The sequence below is a fragment of the Accipiter gentilis genome, chromosome 20, assembly GCF_929443795.1.
Source record: "Accipiter gentilis chromosome 20, bAccGen1.1, whole genome shotgun sequence".
Classification (NCBI taxonomy): Eukaryota; Metazoa; Chordata; class Aves; order Accipitriformes; family Accipitridae; genus Astur; species Astur gentilis.
Window position 1 is genome coordinate 25,395,180 of NC_064899.1, and position 23,628 is coordinate 25,418,807.

The following is a 23,628-nucleotide window of genomic DNA, read 5'->3' on the forward strand; positions in this document are numbered from 1 at the left end:
TGCCTAAGTTAATGCAATGGAGTGTTTGTATGCTTAGACTTTATGCTGTTCCTTGCTAACAGCTGCACGGCCAGCAATTAAGAACTTGTGAACTGCTGGAGAGATTTTTTTTGTCCCACTGAAATCCACTGACATCAGTGACATTATTAACCAGGGGTTTATATAATACAGTATTATTTAGTCAGACATCAGAAATCAGAATGTGTCTTAAAACAAGCATCAGTAGTCACCTCTGTACTTGGGGTACTCAAAGTGTCTCTGAAGCAAAGAGAAATACTGAAGGGGTAGTGTACATACTAGGAGAAATATGTGTAAGTAAACCGGTATCTTTTAAGCACCACCAGTTTACTGCAGCAGTTCTACAGATGGCCAGTAGTTTTGGTCAAACATTGCTTACTTCTTTGATGAAGCTGCCCTCAGTTTCTATGCAAATTTGTATTATATCCCAAGACATAAAAAAAGACAACTCTGGAAAGACTTTCCTGAGCCAAACAGCTGAATTAGAAATGAAAAATGCATGGAAAAAGAAAAAAAGGGAAGACTCATCTGTGAATATTGATGTAGGCAATTTGTCAACCTCTCTTCACAAAGAAGTTAATGCAGCAGCTCTAATTCTTGAACCTGAGTGTGCTCCCTCTGCCTTTCTGTACTGCAAAGCCACTTTCTGCTCCAAAAAGATCATCTAAATGAGCAGTTCTCAAATGACATGTTAAACTCTGCTTGAGCTGGCCAGATCTTATATTTTAAAGTGATGAAGGCATTATTTTCAGAAGCAGAAAGAGTAGCATCTGCAATTTAAAATCTTTTTTTTATAGAACATTTTTCTTCTGAGTAGAACAGACCATGAGGTCAGAAAAGTCCAATATCTGTCTCTCTATTTACACATTACATAAGTGACATGCCTAAACTAAACTTGTGATTACATAAGTGACATGCCTAAACTAAACTTGTGGCCTGAAGAATGACAGCATGGGAAAAGTCATAGCTTAAGGGGGACCTGCAGTTCGAGTTTAATGAATACTGTCAGCAATCTGTGTATATTTTGATCATTGCTCTAAATTATTTACATGAAAAAAAGTGCTAAATGAGTTTTCCCTTGTAGTACAGTATTTGAGTATTTTATATTAGCAACGATATAAGCATCAAACCCAGCATCTGAACACTATTACTACTGAATAGTTTCATCAAAATTGCCCAAAGAAATGCACTACTTACCTGGCCTAAGCATGGCCAATTAGATGGTGAAATGTAGAAAGAATTTGGGCTGCTCCAAGGCAAATTTCAGTCTAGAGCAAATGGCTCTATCTGTCATCAATTCAGCCTTAAGTAGCTGTGAAATACACAGGAGATTACCCTGTCCCTCCTCTGAAGGCAGTAGATCCATAGCTACAGCAAACCCCATAATAGCAAAATACCTCAAATCCCAAACTGTAGCTCAGTCCTGGGGGTCCAGGAGGTCCAGGGGGCCCAGGGGGCCCAGGAGGTCCTGGTGGTCCGGGTTTCCCAGGAGACCCAACAGCACCAGCTTCTCCTTTGGGGCCTATTGACCCAGCGATTCCGGTATCACCCTAAAATAAAAGGTCAGTCTATTGGTATACTGAACATGCAGAAGTAGATGCATAAGTACAATCACAGACTCACAGAATGGTTTGGGTTGGAAAGGACCTGAAAGCTCATCTAGTTCCAACCCTCTGCCATGGGCAGGGACACCTTCCACCAGCCTAGGTTGCTCCAAGCCCCATCCAACCTGGCCTTGGACACTGCCAGGGATGGGGCATCCCCCTAATCACCTTCGTGACCCCCCTCTGGACTCGCTCGAGCAGGTCCACGTCTTTCCTATGCTGGGGGCCCCAGAGCTGAAGGCAGTACCGCAGGTGGGGTCTCACAGAAGTCGAGTCCAGGGAAGGATCACCTCCCTCGACATCCTGGCCACACTTCTTAGAGAAGTCCTTTGGCCAACTGGGAAGCCAAGTTTGCTAACTTCATTAGGTTTCACAATAATAATCTTCTAGACTTCTCAGCCCTTTTCAGTAACATGCTGTATTAGAGTGATACTGTTATCGTATAAAGACCCCTTTTTTTTACCTTTGGACCAGTGGAACCAGGAAGACCTTGATCGCCCTGTAACAGAAAACCAATCCTAATTACTTACAGTAAGCGCATTAGGCCACAAAAACACATTTATGATATTTTTGCTTAATTAAAATACCCACAGATTTCTGTGTTGCTTAATTTGATGTCATAGTGTCCTGTACATGAAACATCAGATCTCTTAGTTAAAAAGAAAAAAATCTGTAATTCAGGAGTTATAATAACAAATGAATACTTCTGGTCTGGTATGCAGACAGGATGCAATCTTGTATTTCAATTATTGCCGCAGATTTTAAAGGTCTGGAGCACTCAGAATTAAGCATTGCAGGTCACATCCTCATGCTTCTGAACTGGAATGTCAAAACTCTCGTGGGATATAAGGGAAGCGGAAACTGATCCCACACAAGTTGTCTAGGGCACTGCTCCAACGGATATGATGACTGCTATGATTTTAAAGCTCATCTGCAGCAATCGAGCTATTTGATTTGCTTTTACATACTTAGACACTGTTTTTTCCACTTCTAGTTCATGGAAGAGACAGAAAGTCATGGCATGCAAATACTTCTTTTCCAAATTGCACTGAATCTAGTGGAATTAATTGTTGTATTAGCAACCACCTGTCTTTACTCATTCAACGGAAATATTGCTTGAGTAAAGTCTGAAAAAAATGAGTAAGCATCAGGTGTAAAATGATAACAATGTTTTCTTCCAAAAAGTAATGGCAAAAAGCCACATCAAATTTCACTCCAAGGAACAAACTTACTTTACTTTCAGTGCATCCTGCAGTTTCTCCCTGTAATCTTCTCTGGATTAATTGGGAATAATGATTAAAAATAGATATTGCAATATAGACTAAATCAAGGTTTTCAGACAAAAATGAATAGTAGAAATGGAAAAATCCTATTGTCCCAAGGTGCTGGGGATTGTATTGAGCAGGTGCAAATATATAGTGCTTCATTTCTAATTAAACTTTTATCAGATATACACAATGCAGAAAACAGGCTCAGTGAGGCAAAACATTTGAGGTTTTGTCCTCTTCTTTGAGGATTATCCCTTCTTTGAAATTTTAATTTTTTATTCCAATTACTTCCCTTCCCACATCAGTCTCTTCCTATAATACGTGATTCAGGTTCAGTTTACTTCAGCTAGACTTCTTTCTATTCTTAGACTCCTTTATGTAAACCACGTACCACTGATTACGATGGACAGAAGTTTCGGATGCCTGCTTTGTAACATACATACTGCATTTTCTGGATAGCTGCTAGTTCCCATCTGTGCTGCAGTTTTACCAGCCTCGGGCTTTTGAAATCACAACTTAGATCCTTCAGTCTCCAGAGGATATTTATAAAAAAAAATCTTGTGGTTTAATAAATAAATAAATAAATAAGTATCAATATTCTGGCCATTTAGGACTTGCCTTTTCATTTCCCTTACAGTATGCGAGCTTTCAATATACACTTGGGAATCTACTTCCAAGTTCTTGTGCATGAAGTGTGGCACAGAAGCTCACTGGAAGATGAAATTTTCCTGTAGTCTTTGTGTCTGTCTTCTCCACATCCTTCTTGAAGTGAGGTGCAAAAAAACGGATTCAGTATTTCAAATGCAGACGCCCTAGCTATCATTAAAGGGTTATAATTATATCTTTCTATCTGTTGGCCATGCCTTTGTCTCCTTTTTGCCAGATTAAACGGTTTGGCCCCCTTCAGCCTCTCCTCATTGGTCATGTACTCAAGGCCCCTGGCCATCTCCATAGCCCTCTGCTGCACCGTCTCGGTCTTCTCCACATCCTTCTTGAAGTGGGGTGCAAAAAAAAATAATGGATGCAGTAATTCAGGGAAACTTAAAAAGAGTGGCAATTTTGCAATAGGTAGTTTTTCGTTCTATGGCAACACAAGAAAATCTATCTGCTGGATGTTATGCTCCCTTGCTTTCATTTACGTATTCCCCACTCCTCCCTTTTTGCTGGCCATAATGCTCATCTCATCATGCATGAAGCCAACCGGTGCAGCAAGTCAACAGAAAACTACGTAACCCTTTGCTGCCAGGTTAGAATGCTGAAATGTCTCATCAAGGGGTGAGAGAAGGCTGGAACTGCCGCTAACGTGGGGGTGGGATATCGTCGCTGGGGCAGCAGCAGTGCACTAGTCAGCAATTAAGAGAATTACTGGCTGCTGCAGAAGTGTACAAAACTCGATGTGTCAGTGGTCCGCGGAATCCAAACTTCAGTAATCCCAGTTGCCGTGGTATACCCACGCATCGGAGGGTGCGTTCTGCAGGGAATATGCCGTCACGCTAGTTTGGACTAGCTGGAGTGCTTTCTTTCCCCCTAAAAACTCACCTGCGTTAAGTCCAGTCATGACTGGCTTTTTACTGGCACATCACAGCAGAGTAGCTCATATTGCATTTTGAATATTGCATGCTGCAGAAAATGAGACTGTACCCAATGGGGAATTCTGGATTTCTGAATATGCCTTTTAAGATGTGTTTTAATAAACCATTAGCAGCTGGATTCAATTAAAAAAAATATTAAAGCTAGCCAACACCGTGTTGCAGGAACAACTATTTATGGTTTTTACAGCCTAGAATTGACAAAGATTTTCCACTGAAGTAGAAGCAAGACAGAAATTTAACTTACCTTCTCTCCCTTCTGTCCTGGTGGGCCAACCATGCCATCAAGACCAGGAGGACCTTGAGGACCCTGTAGATGATGGAAAATCTAAAGCAGGTGCCACTTGAGAGCCCTATTCCTAGCACATGCCTGTAAGTATTTTGGACCAATTGATGATACAGCATTATGAAAGACTAAGGTGTAGCACCAGGTAGCACCAAACACCGTTAAGTTCTAAGATTTGTATTTGTTTCCTGAGAGTTTGGCTTTGTATCAAAACAACATTTAAATATATTTTAACAGAAAATGATATCAAACAATTGCAAAATAAAAAAAAAAAATATAAACCAACATACTGTAAATACAACGTTAGCATGCAAAATAATGGTGCTATCCAAGCAGGTTTTGACAACGCTACTACAGATGCGATGGGGTTGAAATCCACACGCACTCCAGCTGTCCACACTTTCGGCAACCTCAGTGCCAGACAAGAGCTGGCTGAGAAAACGCTGGTATTGACAAAGTCAGAAAGTGGCCCAGGTTTTCTCTGTGATGCCTCACTTTAATTTTGCCTTGAAAAATGTATATTTAGTTCTCCACCCAATTTCCTGCGTTGTATCCATGACTTAGCATGCATTTGAGTGAGCAGCCAGGCTGGGAAAAACTGGCATTGTATGGTCAACCAGTCAGTCAGTGCAGGTATTGAAGTCCAGCCCACAGTAACTACACACGCAAGAAAGGAAACAGTTACATGCGTATTTGCATGCCCTATGTTTTTAAAATTGGGCTGTGACAGCCTTTAATTAAATTTACAGGTGTGTATTCTGGCCTCTGAGAATCTTTTATCCATTTATTTATTCATCTATTTTGGGGAAAGGATATAAATGGTTGCAGAAGGAGATAGAAAACATTCTTTTTCTCTGGTGTTTTCAAAATGGTCACAAAGGCCTCATTTTCTCTGCTCTCCTTGCTTTTTACCCCGTTTTTGCCCTTTGGATGCACTGTATGTGATAGAATAACTAATAGAGTCTTTTTAATATTAAAAAGATCAGAAGTATTTTCAGTAGGTTTCAAACATTTTCACATTGTGTTTTGCCATGATGACATAGACAGAAGAGGATTAGAAGAGAGGTTGGGCTAACAATAACTGTTCTAAATTTCAGTCACTATTTCCACTATGCTGCTTAGCAATTTTAAGTTTCATTGCTCTGAAATTGCTTGTTTCCTTTACAGCTTTTGAATAGTCCCTCTTATGTAGCTAGCAAGCAACACCTGGAGATTTGCCATTCACTTCAGGGTGTATTCATGCATTTGTGAGCTACTTAAAAAAAACCCCCAACATAGAAAATATCCTTATACAATGCCATCAGGCAATTTAACTTCATGTAGCATTTAGAAAATATGTATTTAATCAGATGAATATCACATCGTTATCAGATGCACCGTGGAGCGGTTAGAGAAGCGATATTTCCTGTTACAAAAGGCAGCCTTTACCCAAACATTTCCACGATGTTTCTCATGAGAGGAGATGTATCACAAACCTCTTGATTTAGCGAGGACTTAAGCCTGCACACAACTTCAAGTAATTGGCTAGTCTTCTGAAATTAGGATTCGCAACTGAAGACTTTTAATTACACAACTATTTCAATGTGTTACTGAAGGAGGATTCCCATCCAAAAATTTCTGCTGTGAATAGATCTCGCTTCATTTATCCAGAGTCTGCAAATGCGTGCAAATCTTTGGAGAGCAGGGCTACGGTTTCTTAGGTCATCTGAAAGTGTGGGAATGCATGGGTCTGTACTGCTCATAGCTGGAGTTTTCCTCAGCAGCCTGCAGACTCGTCATGGTCTGATTCTTCTGAAAATGCACTTTAGTAGTCTGCTTAACATTTAACTTCTACTTCTTTAATTGATATGTTTCCCAGAAGTTATCCTGAAAGTGGACAACAATGATTTCTGTTGCATCTGAAAAATGACTGGCTACAAGTAGTTAATATTATAGTTTGTGGAATCCTAGGTTGCACAACAGTGAATACATTCATCTTTAAAATAGAAGATGAATCAATACATATTTCTCCATTTTCTTTGAATTCTGTTTACATTATGACTTTCAGAAAATTTTTAACAAAATGTCCTAGACCATTCTAGTTACTCTATCTTCTACAGGTATAGAAACGGCCACAGTCATAATGTTGAAAGTACATTTTGAATAGGGAAGATGCTATTATAGAGGACCTTTTAATCTAACACTGCACTTTGTCAAATGCAGCAAATAATGCATTAGGGTTACCGTCTCTTTTACAAGCCTTGCCAATGGGTTTTCTTAAAATTGCAGTCATAATCATCAATACAATTTGATCTGTCCTGGATTCAGGAAAAAAAAAAGTACTGTTGGGAGCATAACAGTTAGATGAAATCTGGCCAGCATTTCAGGCTCCTTTACTTTAGAGTGCTGTCCTGATTACAATCAGTAGATGCAGAGAATAATAGCCGCAGCAAGGCCAGTATGATTTGTTGTATCAGTAGAAATGGGAAAAGGGAGGGAAACTGAGGCCAAAAGCATGTATTTATTTTAAGAGAATCACATTTCTGCATCTATTTGGTCAGTTCATGAAAACCTATCCCAATCCTTCCTACTCTATTAAAGCTGTTATGGGGGAATTTTCCACCTTCCAAGCTTCATGAACCATTCCTAGGCAGGCCTTTACCTGCAGGTCTTTAAAGGCAGGTCTTTAACCATATGTATTTAAAGTTATTGTCTCTTAATTTCTTGTTTTTCAGATATGCTCCAAGTTCATATGGGTTTTGGTTTTGTTTGTATCTCAAGCCTGAAAAGCAGTTGATATTAATTTAGATCACTATATCTCATGTTGAAGATGACTGACTGAACATGGTTACTATCTTTTTTTTTTTTTTTTTACATCTTTTTGCTTTTCTGTTACTGATCCTAGACTCTCTTTGTATTTTTTTTTTTAGAATTTTTATCAAACTATAAAATATATCCTCTTTTGTGGGAAAATATGCCTGGTCATAAAGCAGACTGCTTCTGATAGTAAGCCTTAAGATGCTAAGCATCTCCTTTTTAGTGAAAAATGATTATAAATTTAAATATACTAGCTTTGGGGAGCAACATTGGTCTGTATTAGAGGACAGAAGACCTCCACTTATTCTCTGAGGATACTGTCATTCTGAAGATACTGTGGTTCTGAGAAATGTTGCCAAAGTAGGCATTTTCACGACAGCTCTCTGCGGGACTTTTTGGAACACTTGATACTCTCCTATCTCCCAGAGGATGTGATTTTTTTTGGTTTAAGCCAGTCATTCAGTGACTAGATATGACTAGAAATAGCTTACCTTCAAACAATTAAAATACAAATAAAAGTAATTAATTGAAAACAAGAAAGAGTGGTCAGGTGCTGCATTTATGTAATAAAGCTATGCCTTTTTCCAGGGCATATTCTAGAAGCACTTCTGTTCGTGCTTAAAGTGAGACAAAAGGTACAATGAAGCCTATGCCTAAACTACTGCCATGCCATGGCCTTTAGCACTTGCTGTTCTCTTAGTCTGAAGTATTCGCAGCACTTAGTGGGAAATATTTATGGCACATCTTAAAAAAACCCCACTTCAACAAGTTTGTTATCACTCTCTAACAATGCTGTAGTCTTGAAATATTATTGGAAGTCTAGCAACGTTGGATATTCTCCCCACAGTCAGGGCAGAATCTTTGCTTTTAACTAAAATAACAAGTTTCTAGCCTTTTTGGTTACAAACGAACAAACCCACAAACATGAAAACATGTTTGTCCGAGATATTAAATTTCATAATCCAAACAGCAAATAAAAAGGACTCAGTCTCATGAGACTGATCTCATGGATTCTCAGCCAAGCTTATGGTTTTTAGGGAAAAAAAATAACTTGACAATAAAGAAATAAATAAAGCAAGTAAGCAAGCTCTGTCCCGGAGTCAAGTACTGTGATAAAGACAGTAACCTATCCAGTGCTGGTCTGGTCTGTGTTCATGGGCGAGCTTCTCATCTCCTTTTTCTTTTACACTGAGGGAGGGAGGGTCTGGCATGTTGTGAAGGAGTTTGAAGACGACCGGCTGGGTCGTGGGAATTTTTCCCCTTTGCAATCAATGCAGAAAACACCCAGGAAGGACCGACGGCAGGATAAGCAGCGCATGGGGAAGGCGTGCTGGGAGCGTGGCCGCTGTGCAGGACAGGAGAGCTGCCCTCAGTCCACCTACAGCTCTTTCCAACTAAACCGTGGGCTCTTCAGGCCTTAATTCCTTGATTAGAGTAATTAAGAACAGGAAAGGATGAAAAATGATTTCCTGCTATCATAGCCCTTGGGTTGTTAACGGCAAGTTTCCTAACAACTAGTGGGGCAAGTGTGCTCTCCATACATCCTTCTGTCCTGCTCTCTACATCCTCTAGACCAGACACTTCTTTCCTTCCCAGTCATCAGAATTTTCTTCCAAGGAAACCAAGGATGTGGGTGGCAATGCATTGCAGACAGCTGGGCCCTATCCCTTTACGCTATCGGGATATGACAAGGTCAGCCATCTAAACCACAGAAGTACACCCAGGCCCTACAGCCTAGACATGATTAATGAGATAGAAACCACGGGAGCTCCAGGCGCATTTAAGGCTTTTCCTTGCGGGATATGTCAGGAGTGCATTAAATTAGCCTGGGCAGGTTGTCCCTCTTGCTGTAGCAGCATGAAGTTCGGTGCAGGGCAGCCTCGTTGGTTTGGTGGCTGGCAGGCTCTGAGCTCCACGCTGCTGCACGAGGAACGTTGACTATTTCCATGCTTACCCGGAGTCTACAAGAACCGGCCTGTGCTACTGTAACTGCAGGACAAACGTGTCCTGAGGGCATCTTGTGGCTGGATCAGAGGGTAGCTCTGTAAGTAGCGCTGAGAACAAACCATCGAGGATGCAGAACACAATCTTACCACAGTTACTGCATAAATACATTGAAAAATCCATTGATAACTTCTAGAAAGCAAAGAATAACAGAAGAAAGGACAATGTTTACAATACACTAATTTAACCTATGTTTAATATTTATTTTCAAATTCAAGTCAGTGACACATTTTTAAGGATCGGGACTCCAACTGCTATTATGGTTGTCAAAGCTCCTTTGCGTACACAGATAGGCCTTTTCTGAAACATGTCAGTGAAAAGCCTGGATGAAAAATACTACTTTTTGAGCCTGCTTTCATGGGACCAGGTAATTTCACCTTAGTGAAACATCTCATTACCAGGCCAGAACCACTAACTGCCTTATCAATCACCTGTAAAATTGTAAAACAAAAGGACATTTCAGTTCATAACCAAGCAAATACTCAGAATACAGCCAAAGCACACGAATGAAGCAAATGCTGAAACTGTGTGTAGCTCAGCAAAATAATAGTCCATGTACAGCTGCTACATCTTCTGCACTGTGTTTATCACAGCTTTAATTTAGTGAGGTTCATAGGGATACAAGTTATTCCAAGAAGGAACACTCAGAAACTTTGAAGTCCAAAAATTACCCTGATTTCTGACCTGTGTTGAGTGGACACTCATCTTGCAAGGCCCTAACACTTGTTCACCAATTGGGTGAACAAAAATTTGTGATGCTTACACTTTCTTGTAGCCTGAGAGTATGAGACCCAGCTCCTGACAGAAAAGGACTAGTTTTCAGGATAGGGCTCTGAGGTATTGGATGGAGGTACCTCCTTGCAGCTCTAGGTGAGATATTGTATATAAAACTCGGGCTGTTCTCAGCGTTTCCCTACTGGCTAATTCAGGGGACATACATCCTCAGCTCTTGGTTTTCATTGGCTTCCCATGCACGTGCTTCTTGGATCCCATTTTAAAGATTTTCAGGTGCTTAATTTCTCTCTGCACAAAGAATGCTGCCTTCCACCTCGGTGGCCAGGCACTTAAAATTTACCGCACCCACCTTTTTAGGTTTTGTATTAACTCCTGATAAAAACCAGCACAGCTGAGATGCAGTGAGATCTCCTCTTTAACACGTCTCACCAATACACTTCTTCGATATATGCTACTTACACCTTGTCAGATACAGCAGTTGTGCCTGTCGGGGTTTAACCCCAGCCAGCAACTCAGCACCACGCAGCCGCTCACTCACTTTCCCCCCACCCAGTGGGATGGGGGAGAGAATCGGAAGGAAAAAGGTAAAACTCGTGGGCTGAGATAAGAACAGTCTAATAGAACAGAAAGGAAGACTCTAATAATGATAATAATAACAATAATCAAATGACAATACTAATAAAAGGACTGGAATATACAAAACAAGTGATGCACAATGCAATTGCTCACCACTCACCAACAGATGCCCAGTTAGTTCCTGAGCAACAATCCCCACTCCCAGCCAACTCCCCCCAGTTTATATACTGGGCATGACATCACGTGGTCTGGAATACCCCTTTGGCCAGTTTGGGTCAGCTGCCCTGGCTCCCAACTCCTTGTGCCCCTCCAGCCTTCTTGCTGGGCAGGAGAAGCTGAAAAATCCTTGACTTGGTCTAAACGCGACTCGGCAACAACTGAAAACGTCAGTGTGTTATCAACATTCTTTTCATGCTAAACCGAAAACATAGCACTGTACCAGGTATGAGAAAGAAAATTAACTGTCTCCCAGCCAAAACCAGGACAGTGACCCATTTTGAAGGTAACGTGAATGTGTAGATCAAATCTAGTCCTGAGAGCAACTGCTACTGGCAGATAGTTGATAGGGAATAAGGGAGTCATAATAGTAAATACAGTTCCAGAAAGGATTCACAGAGCTGATTAGTGTTTAAAAAAAAATGGTTTTCTTCACTGAAGAAACACTTCATTGAGGATTTATTAACAAATATGTAACACTCAAACTTTTAGCAACCTTTTTTACAGTAGAACTGTATTTCACATGTCCACAGGAATAAGTGTTTCTGAATAAGCTGAAGAAAAAGAAGGAAGACAGGTCGTGAAAGAGGAAAATTCAATTTATGCTAAAGCTTTCCTGCAGATTATGTGAGTTATTTAGCAAACTTCATTTTCCTGAAAGCACCACAGGAAAAATAATCCTTAGCCTTATACAGCGCTGTTAAAAGCATCCCTACTTTTTATTTATTCTGGTCCAGATTCACCAGTATCTGCCTGCCAAATGTACATCCTGCTGTGGATTACTGTGCTTTGGTTAACTAGACTTTTATTTTGTTTTTTTCCTTGTAAAAAATGTGCATAAAATCCAAGCTCTTCAATTAAAAATAGTCTGCAATATTATTAAGAATTACACAGATTGTAAGCCTTAGAGCTTAGTGTTGTAAGACAGAAACAACATTAACGTTTGTGCACAAATGGATACTCACTTCAGGGCCTGGTTCACCAGAAGCTCCATCTTCCCCTGGTGACCCAGGAGGTCCTAATCCTGCATCGGGTGCTGGCTTTCCTGGAAGACCAGGCAGTCCTGGAGGGCCTGGTGGCCCAGGAAGACCCTGGATAAATCAGCAGTATTGTTAGAAACGACCCTGGCCAGGTTCATTTGTATATCCATGGAACAGGAAAAGCTCACACAGACGGTTCTGGTTCATAAAACTCTCAGCTTGGGCTGCCACCCCCCATCTGCTTCATTAAGAGCCAAGTTTAGTTTCACAGCTACACTCCTTGTATAGGGTCGCTCTGACCTCCTCCATCCTTGCTCTCTAAATTGTGCCACCTCATGGCATGCAACAGCAAGCAGGAATTTAAAAACCTAAAAACTCTGTGTCAGCTCTCTGTAACCCAGTAAAGACCTTAGAGGTATTCCAACCATCGACCTAATGTCAAGAAACTTCACCAAAATGAAATCAAGGGATTACCGAACAGAGGGAAGTAGTTAGGTTTTTTTCTCTGCTTATTTAAAAGTGTTTCTTCTGAGATTCTGTACTCAGGGTCAAGACCTGACTGTCTTAGTGCTACAGCTTAGTGTTGTAAAAATGGCCTCTGCTCCAAAGTTCTAGCCTGTGTGCACACAAGCAGATCTATTTAAATTGAATACGACAAATTAAATATGTTACTTTAGTAAAAATAGTACATTTGCAAATATTCTCTCTCACGAGCAAGTCCATCCTTGTTACTGATTGCTTTAGCAGGCAAACATGGACAGTTTGAAATTTTGGGGCATGGCACTGTAAGGCAAGAACACTTTAATTCTGACTTTGGGTCAGCTACAGGATTCTTTTAGGAAGATGGTCACCTTGGATTTTCAGTACAGTCAACAGAGCCTTCTACAGGGAGCCATTCCAAGCACTCACCCATCTCACAGGGCACCTAAAGAGGCTAGTCTCCTAAATTAGGCAAGGTAATTAACTTTCAGCACAGGCCAAGTCCCTCCTGAAGAGCCTTGGGAATAAGGTATTCAGCACTTTGGAGGAAAGAAGAAACAGAGAAGAAGTCTTGAGGCAGAAATCAGCCTGAGAGAATGAAAAATATCCCTAGATGTGTTGCAAAACAGAGGCCTCAATGCTACAGCATTCTGGAGTTCACAGGAGACAGGCATCCAGGGAGTTCACTCCTCAGAAAGCTGCAGTATCATTCATGAAAAGGCTTCTAATCGAAGGGTGGAAATGCTTCATCCCAAAGACTGCATAAAAGATTATCTCTCACTCCATCTAGATGGATCAGTAAAAGCCTTCTCATTTATGTCTCTTCATCTTCAGCCACTTGGCTTCTCATTTTCCTAATATTTGACCTTAACTGTAATATATCACCTGATTCATTATATATCTGACTGGTTCTGTGGATGGAAAATCACATTATTTGCAACTGCAATACCTATTTTATAGATTGCTACTTGGATTTTCAACAGGAACATGGTAAAAGTACATCTGGCTGACTGTCTAGAGATAAAAGGTGAAGAAGTGGCTCAAGAACAAAACAAAACATACAAAGTAATTCCAGATCTGGCAGCAGGTACTAGCTAATTTATGTTATTTTTCTCCCCAAAAGCTACATTGTTCTGTGCAGGATGTATGGAAAGATAGCCTCTCCTCTGAAAAAAATAGTCCAGAAAAAAAAAAAAAGTAGAAAAAAAATCCGCACTCCAAATGTTTCCTTTGCCATTCAACAGCTCAGAAGCAGAGCAAGAAAAACAAGCCAGATGTCCCATTTTTAATCCAGAGCCATGCTCATCTGAGTATGGTCTCTCAAGATACGTCAGCTCTCTGTGGAGGGAAAGCACAAGACCAACGCACCAGTTCAATACTTCAAGCCTACTTGAGGCTGTTGACACATAATGCTAAAGAGTGACAGACTGAGCTAAAACGTTAAGCCAGTCCCCATCACCCCAGCTGTTCTGCTCTGTTCCTGGAGCCTGCTGATCCCCAGCGCAGCCGAAAGCCGGTCAATCAGCTGCATTTTACAGCACAGCCCGCTGAAGTGAGCTGAAAGGGATGCTGACTTTCCTGAATATTATGTCTGCAAAATTAAGTAGAATTTAGTAGATTCACAAGCCGTATAAGCTCTTTCTGAAGCTGACATAGACGCCTGCAGGAAAAGGATGAGGCGAACACGTAAGGCAGCAACTGCTTCGATTGTCCCAGTTTAACCAAAGGCCGAGTGTGCGTGAACGGCCCCAGACTCACGTTTGCCTGGCTTGAGTACTCTTCCCCACGGCAGAAGTCTGGTCCCCCACGTTACACTGCCCAGAGAACCTCGCTCAGGAACACGTGCATGTTAAAGGCTTATTAACATTCACTAAGCCAAAGCATCTCTCTCTGCCTTGATGTGACAGCGTTACAATTCCTCACAAAGGCAAGGATTCAGGGAAGTTCAAAAGACCATCAAAATGGTTCAACAGTGGAAGTTGCATTATAAAATACCTCATACAGACATACTTATTTTTTAGTACAGGTACTCCAAATTTGAAAAAGCAAAGAATAGTATCGTTCCCATCTCTCTCCTCTTTACTGTGTTCTCCGAATCAGATTAAAAGGATTTTCTCATTTTAAAAAGTCCTCCTGCCATTATTTCTTTGTTGTCCTCTCTCTCACATACACTTAGGCCTTTTCAGATCTTAAAATGAAACCCCCAGTGTTCCCAACAAAGCATTTCTGGATGCTGTGAATTAAGCATGTACACAATTTGCATTATGAAATTGTATCACTGTCAATGAAAATGGACTTTCTACTGGTCGGGCTAGTAAAGCTCTTTATCATGCTAATGAGAAATAAACACCATTATATACTTACTCTTAAAATCTCGGTCTCTCCATCAATGTCTCCAGAGCCCGATTCTTCAGTTTCCAGTCTATTCTGAAATGAGGAGAATTCCATTTTAAAACACTGCTTCTAAAGACAACAAATGAAAACATCACTTGCCAATTACTGCAAATACAGTTATAGTCAATATCCTTGCAGCACTGTCACTGGCGAAATAAGTTATAATACAACAAAAACACTTAAGCCATGTTTCTGGGGTTTCATACCATTTTATTTTCTAGAAACTCAGCTCTGTATTTACCTGCAGATGCTCTATGAGTACAGTGATAACAATCCTGCAGGGGACACGCGCCCCGTGACTAAGCGAACTGAAGATGAAGCAGTACCTCAGACAAACTTTAACTTTGGAAAGATACCTGTCAACATTAAGAATATCCTAAAATACATGCGTAACAACTAGCCACTGTTTCCTAGAATGCGCCTCTTAGTTTAAAAGCCAGATTCTGAGATTCCTACAACTGGAATCCAAAGAGGCATTTTATAAAGGGAAACTAATATACTAAAGCATTTTCTAAAATATTTTGTTCGAAAGATTTTGATTTTAGCATTGCAATCTAGCTGTACCCATCTATAAGACAATTTCATGGATTCAAGCTTCTTCAGCTTCAAACCATCTTCCTATATTATGGAACCTATAGTGCAAACTACAGTCAGCATACATACTGTCAAAGAATTTTTTAAAACTTTTAAAGAAACAAAAAAGTATTTTTTCATGCAAAATTTGCCATGATTTGTCTGCATACTATATCTTGCAAAGCGAAATGAAGTCCAGTTATCCATTTTTTTAAATTATAGAACTTGCTATGAAAGTTTTATAAAACTCACAATTTTAAAAATTGGAATAAACTAATTTTTTGGAATAACCCAAAACCTTAAAAAAGGAATAAACCAAGATGTGCAACAAACAAGCTTGGCAGTCAAAATATGACTTTTCTACATGTGTGAGTCCTACCACATTTAAAATTAAATAACGTCAACTCATATAAAAAATAAATTACAGATTCCCGTTGCAAGTCCTTGATGAGTTTCATAGCTGTGTATGCTTTGTAAACTACAGCCCAAATTGCAGAGGGAGTTCGTACCTGAATCAGCTATAATAGTACCAAAGCTAATGCTTCAGAAGCCCAGGAGTCAGGGATGCACCCCGTGGCTGCACTGAGCAGAATATTATTATTTTTCAGAATAAAAGGCCTGGAAACTTGCTACCACAGATAACGCCAAAGTAAAGGCGGTGCAGGACCTGGTGTTCACTGCTACATTGAGAGAAGTGGCCTTTGGGTGAGAAAAGCTGTTGGACTGGAGCACCTTGTCCTAATGGTCTGGTCTCTTGAAGTCGGTATCAGCGGAGGCTAAACAGTGCAGCCCTTCCCAACGCCGTTACTCTATTTTTATGCTACAGAAACAGACTGGTATAATTTAGCAGATCCTAGATGAGGGGAGCACATAATCCGTCTTGTTAAATACTCACAATACTCAGTGTGACAGATAGTTTTGTTTAAAAGTCCACCACAGGACTTCCACTGGTACCCAGTGGTGGGCTGTGTCTACGTGTAAAATCAGCTCCCACACCATGAACTGAAAATTCAGGCCAGATTCCTTCTTCAGCTGCGTACACATGTATCCTCATGGAAACAGTGGGAAAGGTCCAAGTGCAGAAGAGAGATGAATCTGAAACATATTCTTTAACATTGCCTGAGTACTGAGCATTCAAAATATGAACACTGTCACGACGCTGGTATGTGTTGCAGTATTTAATGACAGCAAACGTAAGTGATTGTCAAACAATTCCTGTGTTCAGTAGCGGGAAGAAATGAATAATTCAGGCTTATCATGCATTTTTGAGGAAATTTTTGTTTCTTATTCTCCCATATATTACTGCTTTTGCACAGGAGAGCACACACGTCGACTGGCTTCCTAAAATGTGAATACTGGGTGTTTATGTAGATTACTGTACTAACGCACTTTAGCCAGACATTTATTTGCATTTCTGCACGAGTGTTTTAGAAAACATGGTTATCTCTGTGGCAGTCAGGCTACTTTCCCAGAGGAAACCTCCTATTTAGTTCTGGATTCCCCTATGGCAAGCCGAGCTCATTGACAGAGACCCCCAAGTACTCACTAATCCCCTGGAAGGAGCAGACGGTCCTGCGGGTCCTGGTAGTCCAGGGGGTCCTGGCAATCCCTCACCGGGGTCACCCTGAAACAGGAGTGAAGATAAATCAGCAAGGATTTAATCATATACATGCAGAGCAGGGTTTTTCAGCTCTAGCTGCAATCTGTGTGGATTTCTAGTCACAAGAAACAACACAAGTGTCTGCTTTGGTGCTACGAGCAGAGTTGAACTTTGTTCATTCTGAAGACAAGCTTCCCAAGAAACACGATCTTCGCGCTGGCAAAGGAAGAAAGGACTTTCCCCTTTCTAACTTCTGCAATGCATTTGCAAACGTACAAGCAGCATTAGACTGTGTTTATTTCTTGTCAGAATGATGTTTTGCTGTGGATCTTGCATTTTTAGGTTACATTATATACTCCTCCCCCCAGTAAACAAGTAGAAAGTGTGGTCACACCACGGTACTCAATTAGTAAATTTCTTCAGTAAGCAAATGTCTTCATTTTATTGCTACCATCTGTAATGCTTTTTCCAAAACCACCGTGTCATGATTATTCTTCTACGTGTTGACCTTTATCTACTGCCAACACAATGAAAGGGCCTGTTCAGAACTGTGTCATTTTTTCTCATAATTACTACCATCTCCTCCTCTTTGGCTTTCTTACATCATCTCTGATATTTTGCTGAGGTTAGTTTGAAGTGCTTCTGCTTAAGATATTTATGACTTTTATTACATTTTCTGCTTGACTTCAGCATTTTTCACGCAAGGCAAGAGTTGAGGTTCTGCCTCAGCTTTTTAAATCTTAAGTTGGAAGCCTTTTATAAGGTATCTTTTCATTCTCAACTATCTATGTGCCTTTTCCTGGAGAATTCATGAAGCGGGATTTGGCCTTTGTGTTTTAAACTCTTTTAGGAGAAGGATGTGCCTCAGCATGCCCTAAAATGGGGCCAATAGGATCATAGAGTAACTGGCAGACCAAAACGTTATGATTGCTTAACATGCATGTTGTTTTCATTAAATGACTGGCACTCATTTAATTTCATTTTCTGAAGTCTTGTATACCTTTAAAAGTGATTGATCCCACTTGCTTTTTACCTGATACGTCTGACAGAGGGAATGCCAGGAGAAAATAACAGTGTCCTCCTCTCCCTCCCTGGCTGTCTCACGTTTCTTGCCTTTGGCATTCAATAACCACAGTTCACCATTCTGAGGAGTTCCTCAATGTGCATTTTGGACACTCTTCCTTCCTACATGGTGATCTCGATTTCACGACACATGTACATTTAGAGGGGAAGAAACTGCAACTGCTTATATCCCAGAGCTTCTCTCACCTTTGGGAATGAAAAGCTCAACCTTCCCTCTACCAATGCTTTCGTGTAGGACAGATTCCCACCCATCCATCCTGACACTGCAGAGCTGCAAGGTGTGACCTCCTTCCCACCTTGGACCAGGAGGAGAGAACCCAGACTGGTCGCGCTGAGCTTTTTTAAAGGGGTAAAAGTCTCAGAGGCACAACTGACACCGTTAGCCAGCCTCTACTGATCTACGCTTTGCCCTCCAACCCGCCAATTTGTTATCTGCATTTTGTTATGAGCATTTTAATCATGTTCTCTAAATTCATATATTCAGTTGCATAGCAGGAAATACTGAATTTTACCTGCCTCTTGGTCACTTGTTCTTTTTGCTTGAGAATTCATTAGATAAATGTATTCATTCATTTCGTTGTTCCCTGTGGCTTTATCAAATGGTTCCTATAGTGATACTTCAGTCATATTCACAGAGAATGTATTTAATTAAGTTGGGGCTATTTTCACTGTCTGCCAGCAGGTTAATTTACAGATACGCCTCATTCATTTTAACATATGCTTTGCTTTTTCTCAGTGATTATTACGTTAGCTCCTGTCAGTGTTTTGTGCTTGTTTTCATGCAATTTCTTCCACTTTGTGCGTACTACAAGGAAGAAAAAACCCACCAGCTCTCACATTTGGATCACAGTCATGTCTAGTCAGCCTAATTGCATCCATTCCCAAGGAGCATCTCATGGCTGTATCTCTGCACTGAGCAAAGACGACAGTAAAAAAGTGACAGCCAGCTCCCCACTCTCCGCTGACATGTAACACCCCGATCATTGCCAGCTTTCCATTTTCAGTGGAGAAGAACCAGAAACAGGGAAGTAGATCCTGCTACCGTTCCTCTAATTTAAATACTATTATGCTGAAAAAGTGCTGTCTGCCTTTAGAGAGCATTACTGGTTTGAATTGTTTTTGTGTGTGCACAGATCAATTCCTGAAGCTTTGCTCACCCTACCGACATATCGGGTCCTAGGAAATCACACTGACTGCGATAATGAAATCATTTTCTGGACAACTAATAATTTAAAAATTATTCACATGTCTAAAAGAGGATCAGAGCAGTGTCTTCTTGTTTGTCCTTCTTTCTGCTGCAGGAATTGGGTCTGGTTAAACTATCGCCAAGAAAAAGCTCTGCACATGAGACTGTCAGTGTTCCTCAGTGCTTCTGAACATATTGTTAGGCTTTTTAGCACCTGTTTGTTAACTTACCTTTACAATGCCTCCTTCAAGTATCCCTTGAAAATATTAGCCCAATTTAAAAAAATGGAAAACAAAGCTTAAGATGTCTTTAGTAAAATAGCCATGTAAGTAATCAGGAATGGAACACAGGAGTCTTTTGCTTCCAGATATAACCTTAGCTCACTACGGCTAAGCTGCTTCTCCTCCTGCCAAAATGTTCTCCTCCTGATGCCTATTCTAATCAATAAAATAAGGCTGGGGACCATTCTTTGGCCCTGAGATAAGGCAGAACAGACTGGCTGTGTTCACAGCACTTAGGTACTTGGCCCTGGGCCTCCTTTTAGCCCTATATATTCGAAGATAATGTTTTGAGTATGGGGGTTTTTTGTGCAATTTTCATGAATTAACATGAGAACTATGCTGAAACCCATCAGCATGATGAGTATTCGAAAGTAAAAAGCCTGATGGGGTAGCCCTTGGGGAGCGTGTAGAATGAACAGAGCCAACCCACGCACAGTCTCACCTTGCAGCATATTGGGAAGAGTTAACAACTGATGCCACCCCTGAACAACGCTGAGGCACTACCTGACAGAGGTCCATTTGACATGGGCCAAAACATTGTCAGGGACCACGCTTGCAAGTCCGAACCATCAGCAATTCAGCCAGTTCCCAGGCCTGTTTCATTCGGCAGTGGAGATGTAGCAAGCCTTGCTGGAGACCAAAATCGTTCCCTAACAAGAGTTGCAGCTGCAGCAACTGCAAAATAAAGCTTCTTTTGGTAAGTTACACTCTGCTTATAAGAAATGTAAACAACTATAACCTTGAAATCTTTTCCATTTGCTTTGTTTTCATTCAAAGCAGTCTGACTGATTTTATGGCTTACTAACATGAATTATTTACGTCAGTACCAGTCATCCTGGAAATGACTCTGGTCACAAGAATGACTAAAGCAGATTTGCAGGAAACTTGTGAAGCTTATTGTCGAATGATGTTTAGGCCATTTTTTTCAGCTTTTTTACTGTGTGATTGACGAACACCATAGGGGAAACTGAGCCTTTGCTAGAGGGGCTATAGTAGTTCCACAGCGCAGAAGAACCAAAGGAGGCTCCTGGCAAGTGTCCATAGAGAGGGAAGGCACTATCTGCATCAGCTCTGTGTCAGGAAAGAAGAATGTAGAGAATTAGCCAAATGGGGAGGGAGGGTTATAGAGGCTCATGGGCTACAGACACCTGTGTAGGTCCTGGGCTATGTCCAGAGATTCCGCTCCTGCTCAAGAGGTTAGGCAAAAGTCATGGAACAGCTGACAAGTGTGTAGATATGTCGTGAAGGATTGACCAATATTCCAAGACACAAAGTGTCTGAGACCAGTGCCAGCTCAAAAGAAAACACGAATCCCTGCCACCAGTGGGGCTATGCAGGATGGTACCTTTTTCTCAGAGACTGCTGTACCACATGTTATCTACCTTAGGAGGAGGTACTATTCCTGCATGTCACTGTCCCAGCGATGGCTCTCCAAGAGCAGAACAGCCATTGTTTCACCCTGCTGTGCACTCCACTCGTGCAAGGGAATTGTGAGTTGGCAGGCTCTTGAGTCCACATAGCTCCTGGGACAAAATCAGGCTGCCACTCCCACAATACGGTGAAGTGCTGTTCTCTGGATACAGTGTTGTCCAAAATGGGCAACTACCATGACATTAATTCCTAACGTCTATTGTTCGTCACTCAAGACCTTGTTAGCTCATTTGTCGCAGAAAATTTTTCCTTCAACTATACTTTGCCTTTGAGTTATACTGATATATGTATAATTACTAATATTATATATAGAATTATTAATAAAACCTAGAAACCGTATATGGCGTTTGTGTGATTTATCTTAGAAGCACTGAAATGGCTGGGAAGTGCTGTAGAAAATCCATCTCTTTTGGAAAGTGATTGTATTGGTTACTCATTTTGGCATGACATGAAAATATGACAGAGGTTATTCAGAAAGGAAGAAAAAAATCGTCTCGTACTGCCATCAAAAAGTGTTGTGGTATTTACCTTACAGCTTATAATATTGAACGCCACATAAGTCATAGAGCAGTGACATACACTTACAAACTCAGTAGTCGTTTTGAGGGACCCGTTAGAGTAGGGACAGTTTTAGGTACATGACTGCCATAAATCAGTGCATGTCACTCCTTCTAGCTTTGGAAACCTTGGCCTAGTCTATCTTGTACTCTGATAGCACAATGAGTTATGCCACACTACTTAGAGTATGTCACTGTTAAAATGTATCTAGAACTGCTGTAATATTTTTCAGGTGAGATTAATGGCATTGCAGCCCTTCATGGTATCGTAATCGCTTCATTCAGTGTCTGAACTGCAGAACGCTTAGATGATGCCATGCACCAATTGCTGCATTTCCAGCGGGTTGAGGGAGGTTATCCTTCTGCTCTACTCATCTCAAGTACGGTGTCCAGGTTTGGGCTCCCCAGTACAAGAAATATAGGGACATACTGGAGTGAGCCCAGTTAAAGGCCACAAAGACAACAGAAGGACTGGAGCTTCTGACTTATGAGGGGAGGCTGAGAGAGATTAAACTATTTAGCCTAGAGAAAAGATGACTTGGGGGGGGATATTCTCAATGTGCATATATATGTGATGGGTGGGAATGAAGAATACTGAGCCAGACTCTTCTCAGTGGTATCCAGAGAAAGAACAAGAGGGAATGGGCATAAATTGAAAAATAAGAAGTTCCATTTAAATGTACAACCCCCCCCTTTTTTACTCTAAGGGTGATCAAACACTCAAACAGGTTATCCAGAGCAGTTGTGGAATTTCTACCCTTGGAGATAATTAAAACCAAACTGGATAGAGTGCTGGGCAATTTGCTCTAGCTGCCTCTGCTTTGAGCAGGGGTGCTGGACTAGACAATCTCCAGAGAGGCCTTCCCACCTCAGTGATTCTGGGATTCTGTGATCAATGCAGCAGGTTTTAGCACTGACAGAGATGTAAATAGCTGTCGGGGTTTAACCCCAGCCAGCAACTCAGCACCACGCAGCCGCTCACTCACTTTCCCCCCACCCAGTGGGATGGGGGAGAGAATCGGAAGGAAAAAGGTAAAACTCGTGGGCTGAGATAAGAACAGTCTAATAGAACAGAAAGGAAGACTCTAATAATGATAATAATAATAACAATAATCAAATGACAATACTAATAGAAGGACTGGAATATACAAAACAAGTGATGCACAATGCAATTGCTCACCACTTGCTGACCGATGGCCAGTTAGTTCCTGAGCAGCAGTCCCTGCCCCCGGCCAACTCCCCCCAGTTTACATACTGGACATGACATCACATGGTCTGGAATACCCTTTTGGCCAGTTTGGGTCAGCTGCCCTGGCTCCCAACTCCTTGTCCCCCTCCAGCCTTCTTGCTGGGCAAGAGAAGCTGAAAAATCCTTGACTTGGTCTAAACGCGACTCGGCAACAACTGAAAACATCAGCGTGTTATCAACATTCTTCTCATCCTGAACCCAAAACGTAACACTAGACCAGGTATTAGAAAGAAAATTAACCTTATCCCAGCTGAAACCAGGACAGTATCACCCTGTCAAAGTCCTCCACAAATACCACAGTCCTTCGTCTGGAATTTACTTCTCATTAATTTTTTCCCTGCAGTCTACAGCCTCCTGATTTCTGCTGCTAAACTCTGCCAGTGCAGCCCAGGGTTGGGAAGAAGGTAAAGAGTGGCGAGGAACAGCGAGACAAAGCGGAGAGAAGCCCGTCACACTGCCCTTTGCTGATCTGAGACTGCTCGGAGGTTCAGAAACGAGGCTCTGAAATGCCTGTACAGAGCACCTGTAATGCCTGTTGCCAACCGATTCAACGTCGTGCTGATGATCTGCCTTTCCTGAGGAGCCTGCATCCTCCATACAGCGCAGCACGGTGGCTGTGAGCTACCCCAGCCCGTCTCTGTGACCTGAGGGAGGGGACAGCCCCGTACCCGTGCACGGATTCCCACCTCCTCCTCTCTGCCTCCCACGCCGCCCGCTTTTGT

The 23,628-nt window shown here is 41.4% G+C and overlaps 1 protein-coding gene across 1 annotated transcript in view; it reads right to left on the bottom strand.

Annotated features, from left to right (window-relative positions):
* The window catches only part of LOC126048767 (collagen alpha-1(XV) chain-like), a 149,385-nt gene that overhangs the window by 59,177 nt on the left and 66,580 nt on the right, over positions 1–23,628 (bottom strand). The window contains exons 11-16 of the mRNA XM_049824132.1: positions 17,066–17,143; positions 14,917–14,979; positions 12,058–12,183; positions 4,727–4,789; positions 2,086–2,121; positions 1,416–1,568 (exon numbers count right to left, since the gene is read on the bottom strand). Coding sequence (XP_049680089.1) covers positions 1,416–1,568; positions 2,086–2,121; positions 4,727–4,789; positions 12,058–12,183; positions 14,917–14,979; positions 17,066–17,143 — 519 coding nt within the window. The remainder of the gene's footprint in view (positions 1–1,415; positions 1,569–2,085; positions 2,122–4,726; positions 4,790–12,057; positions 12,184–14,916; positions 14,980–17,065; positions 17,144–23,628) is intronic.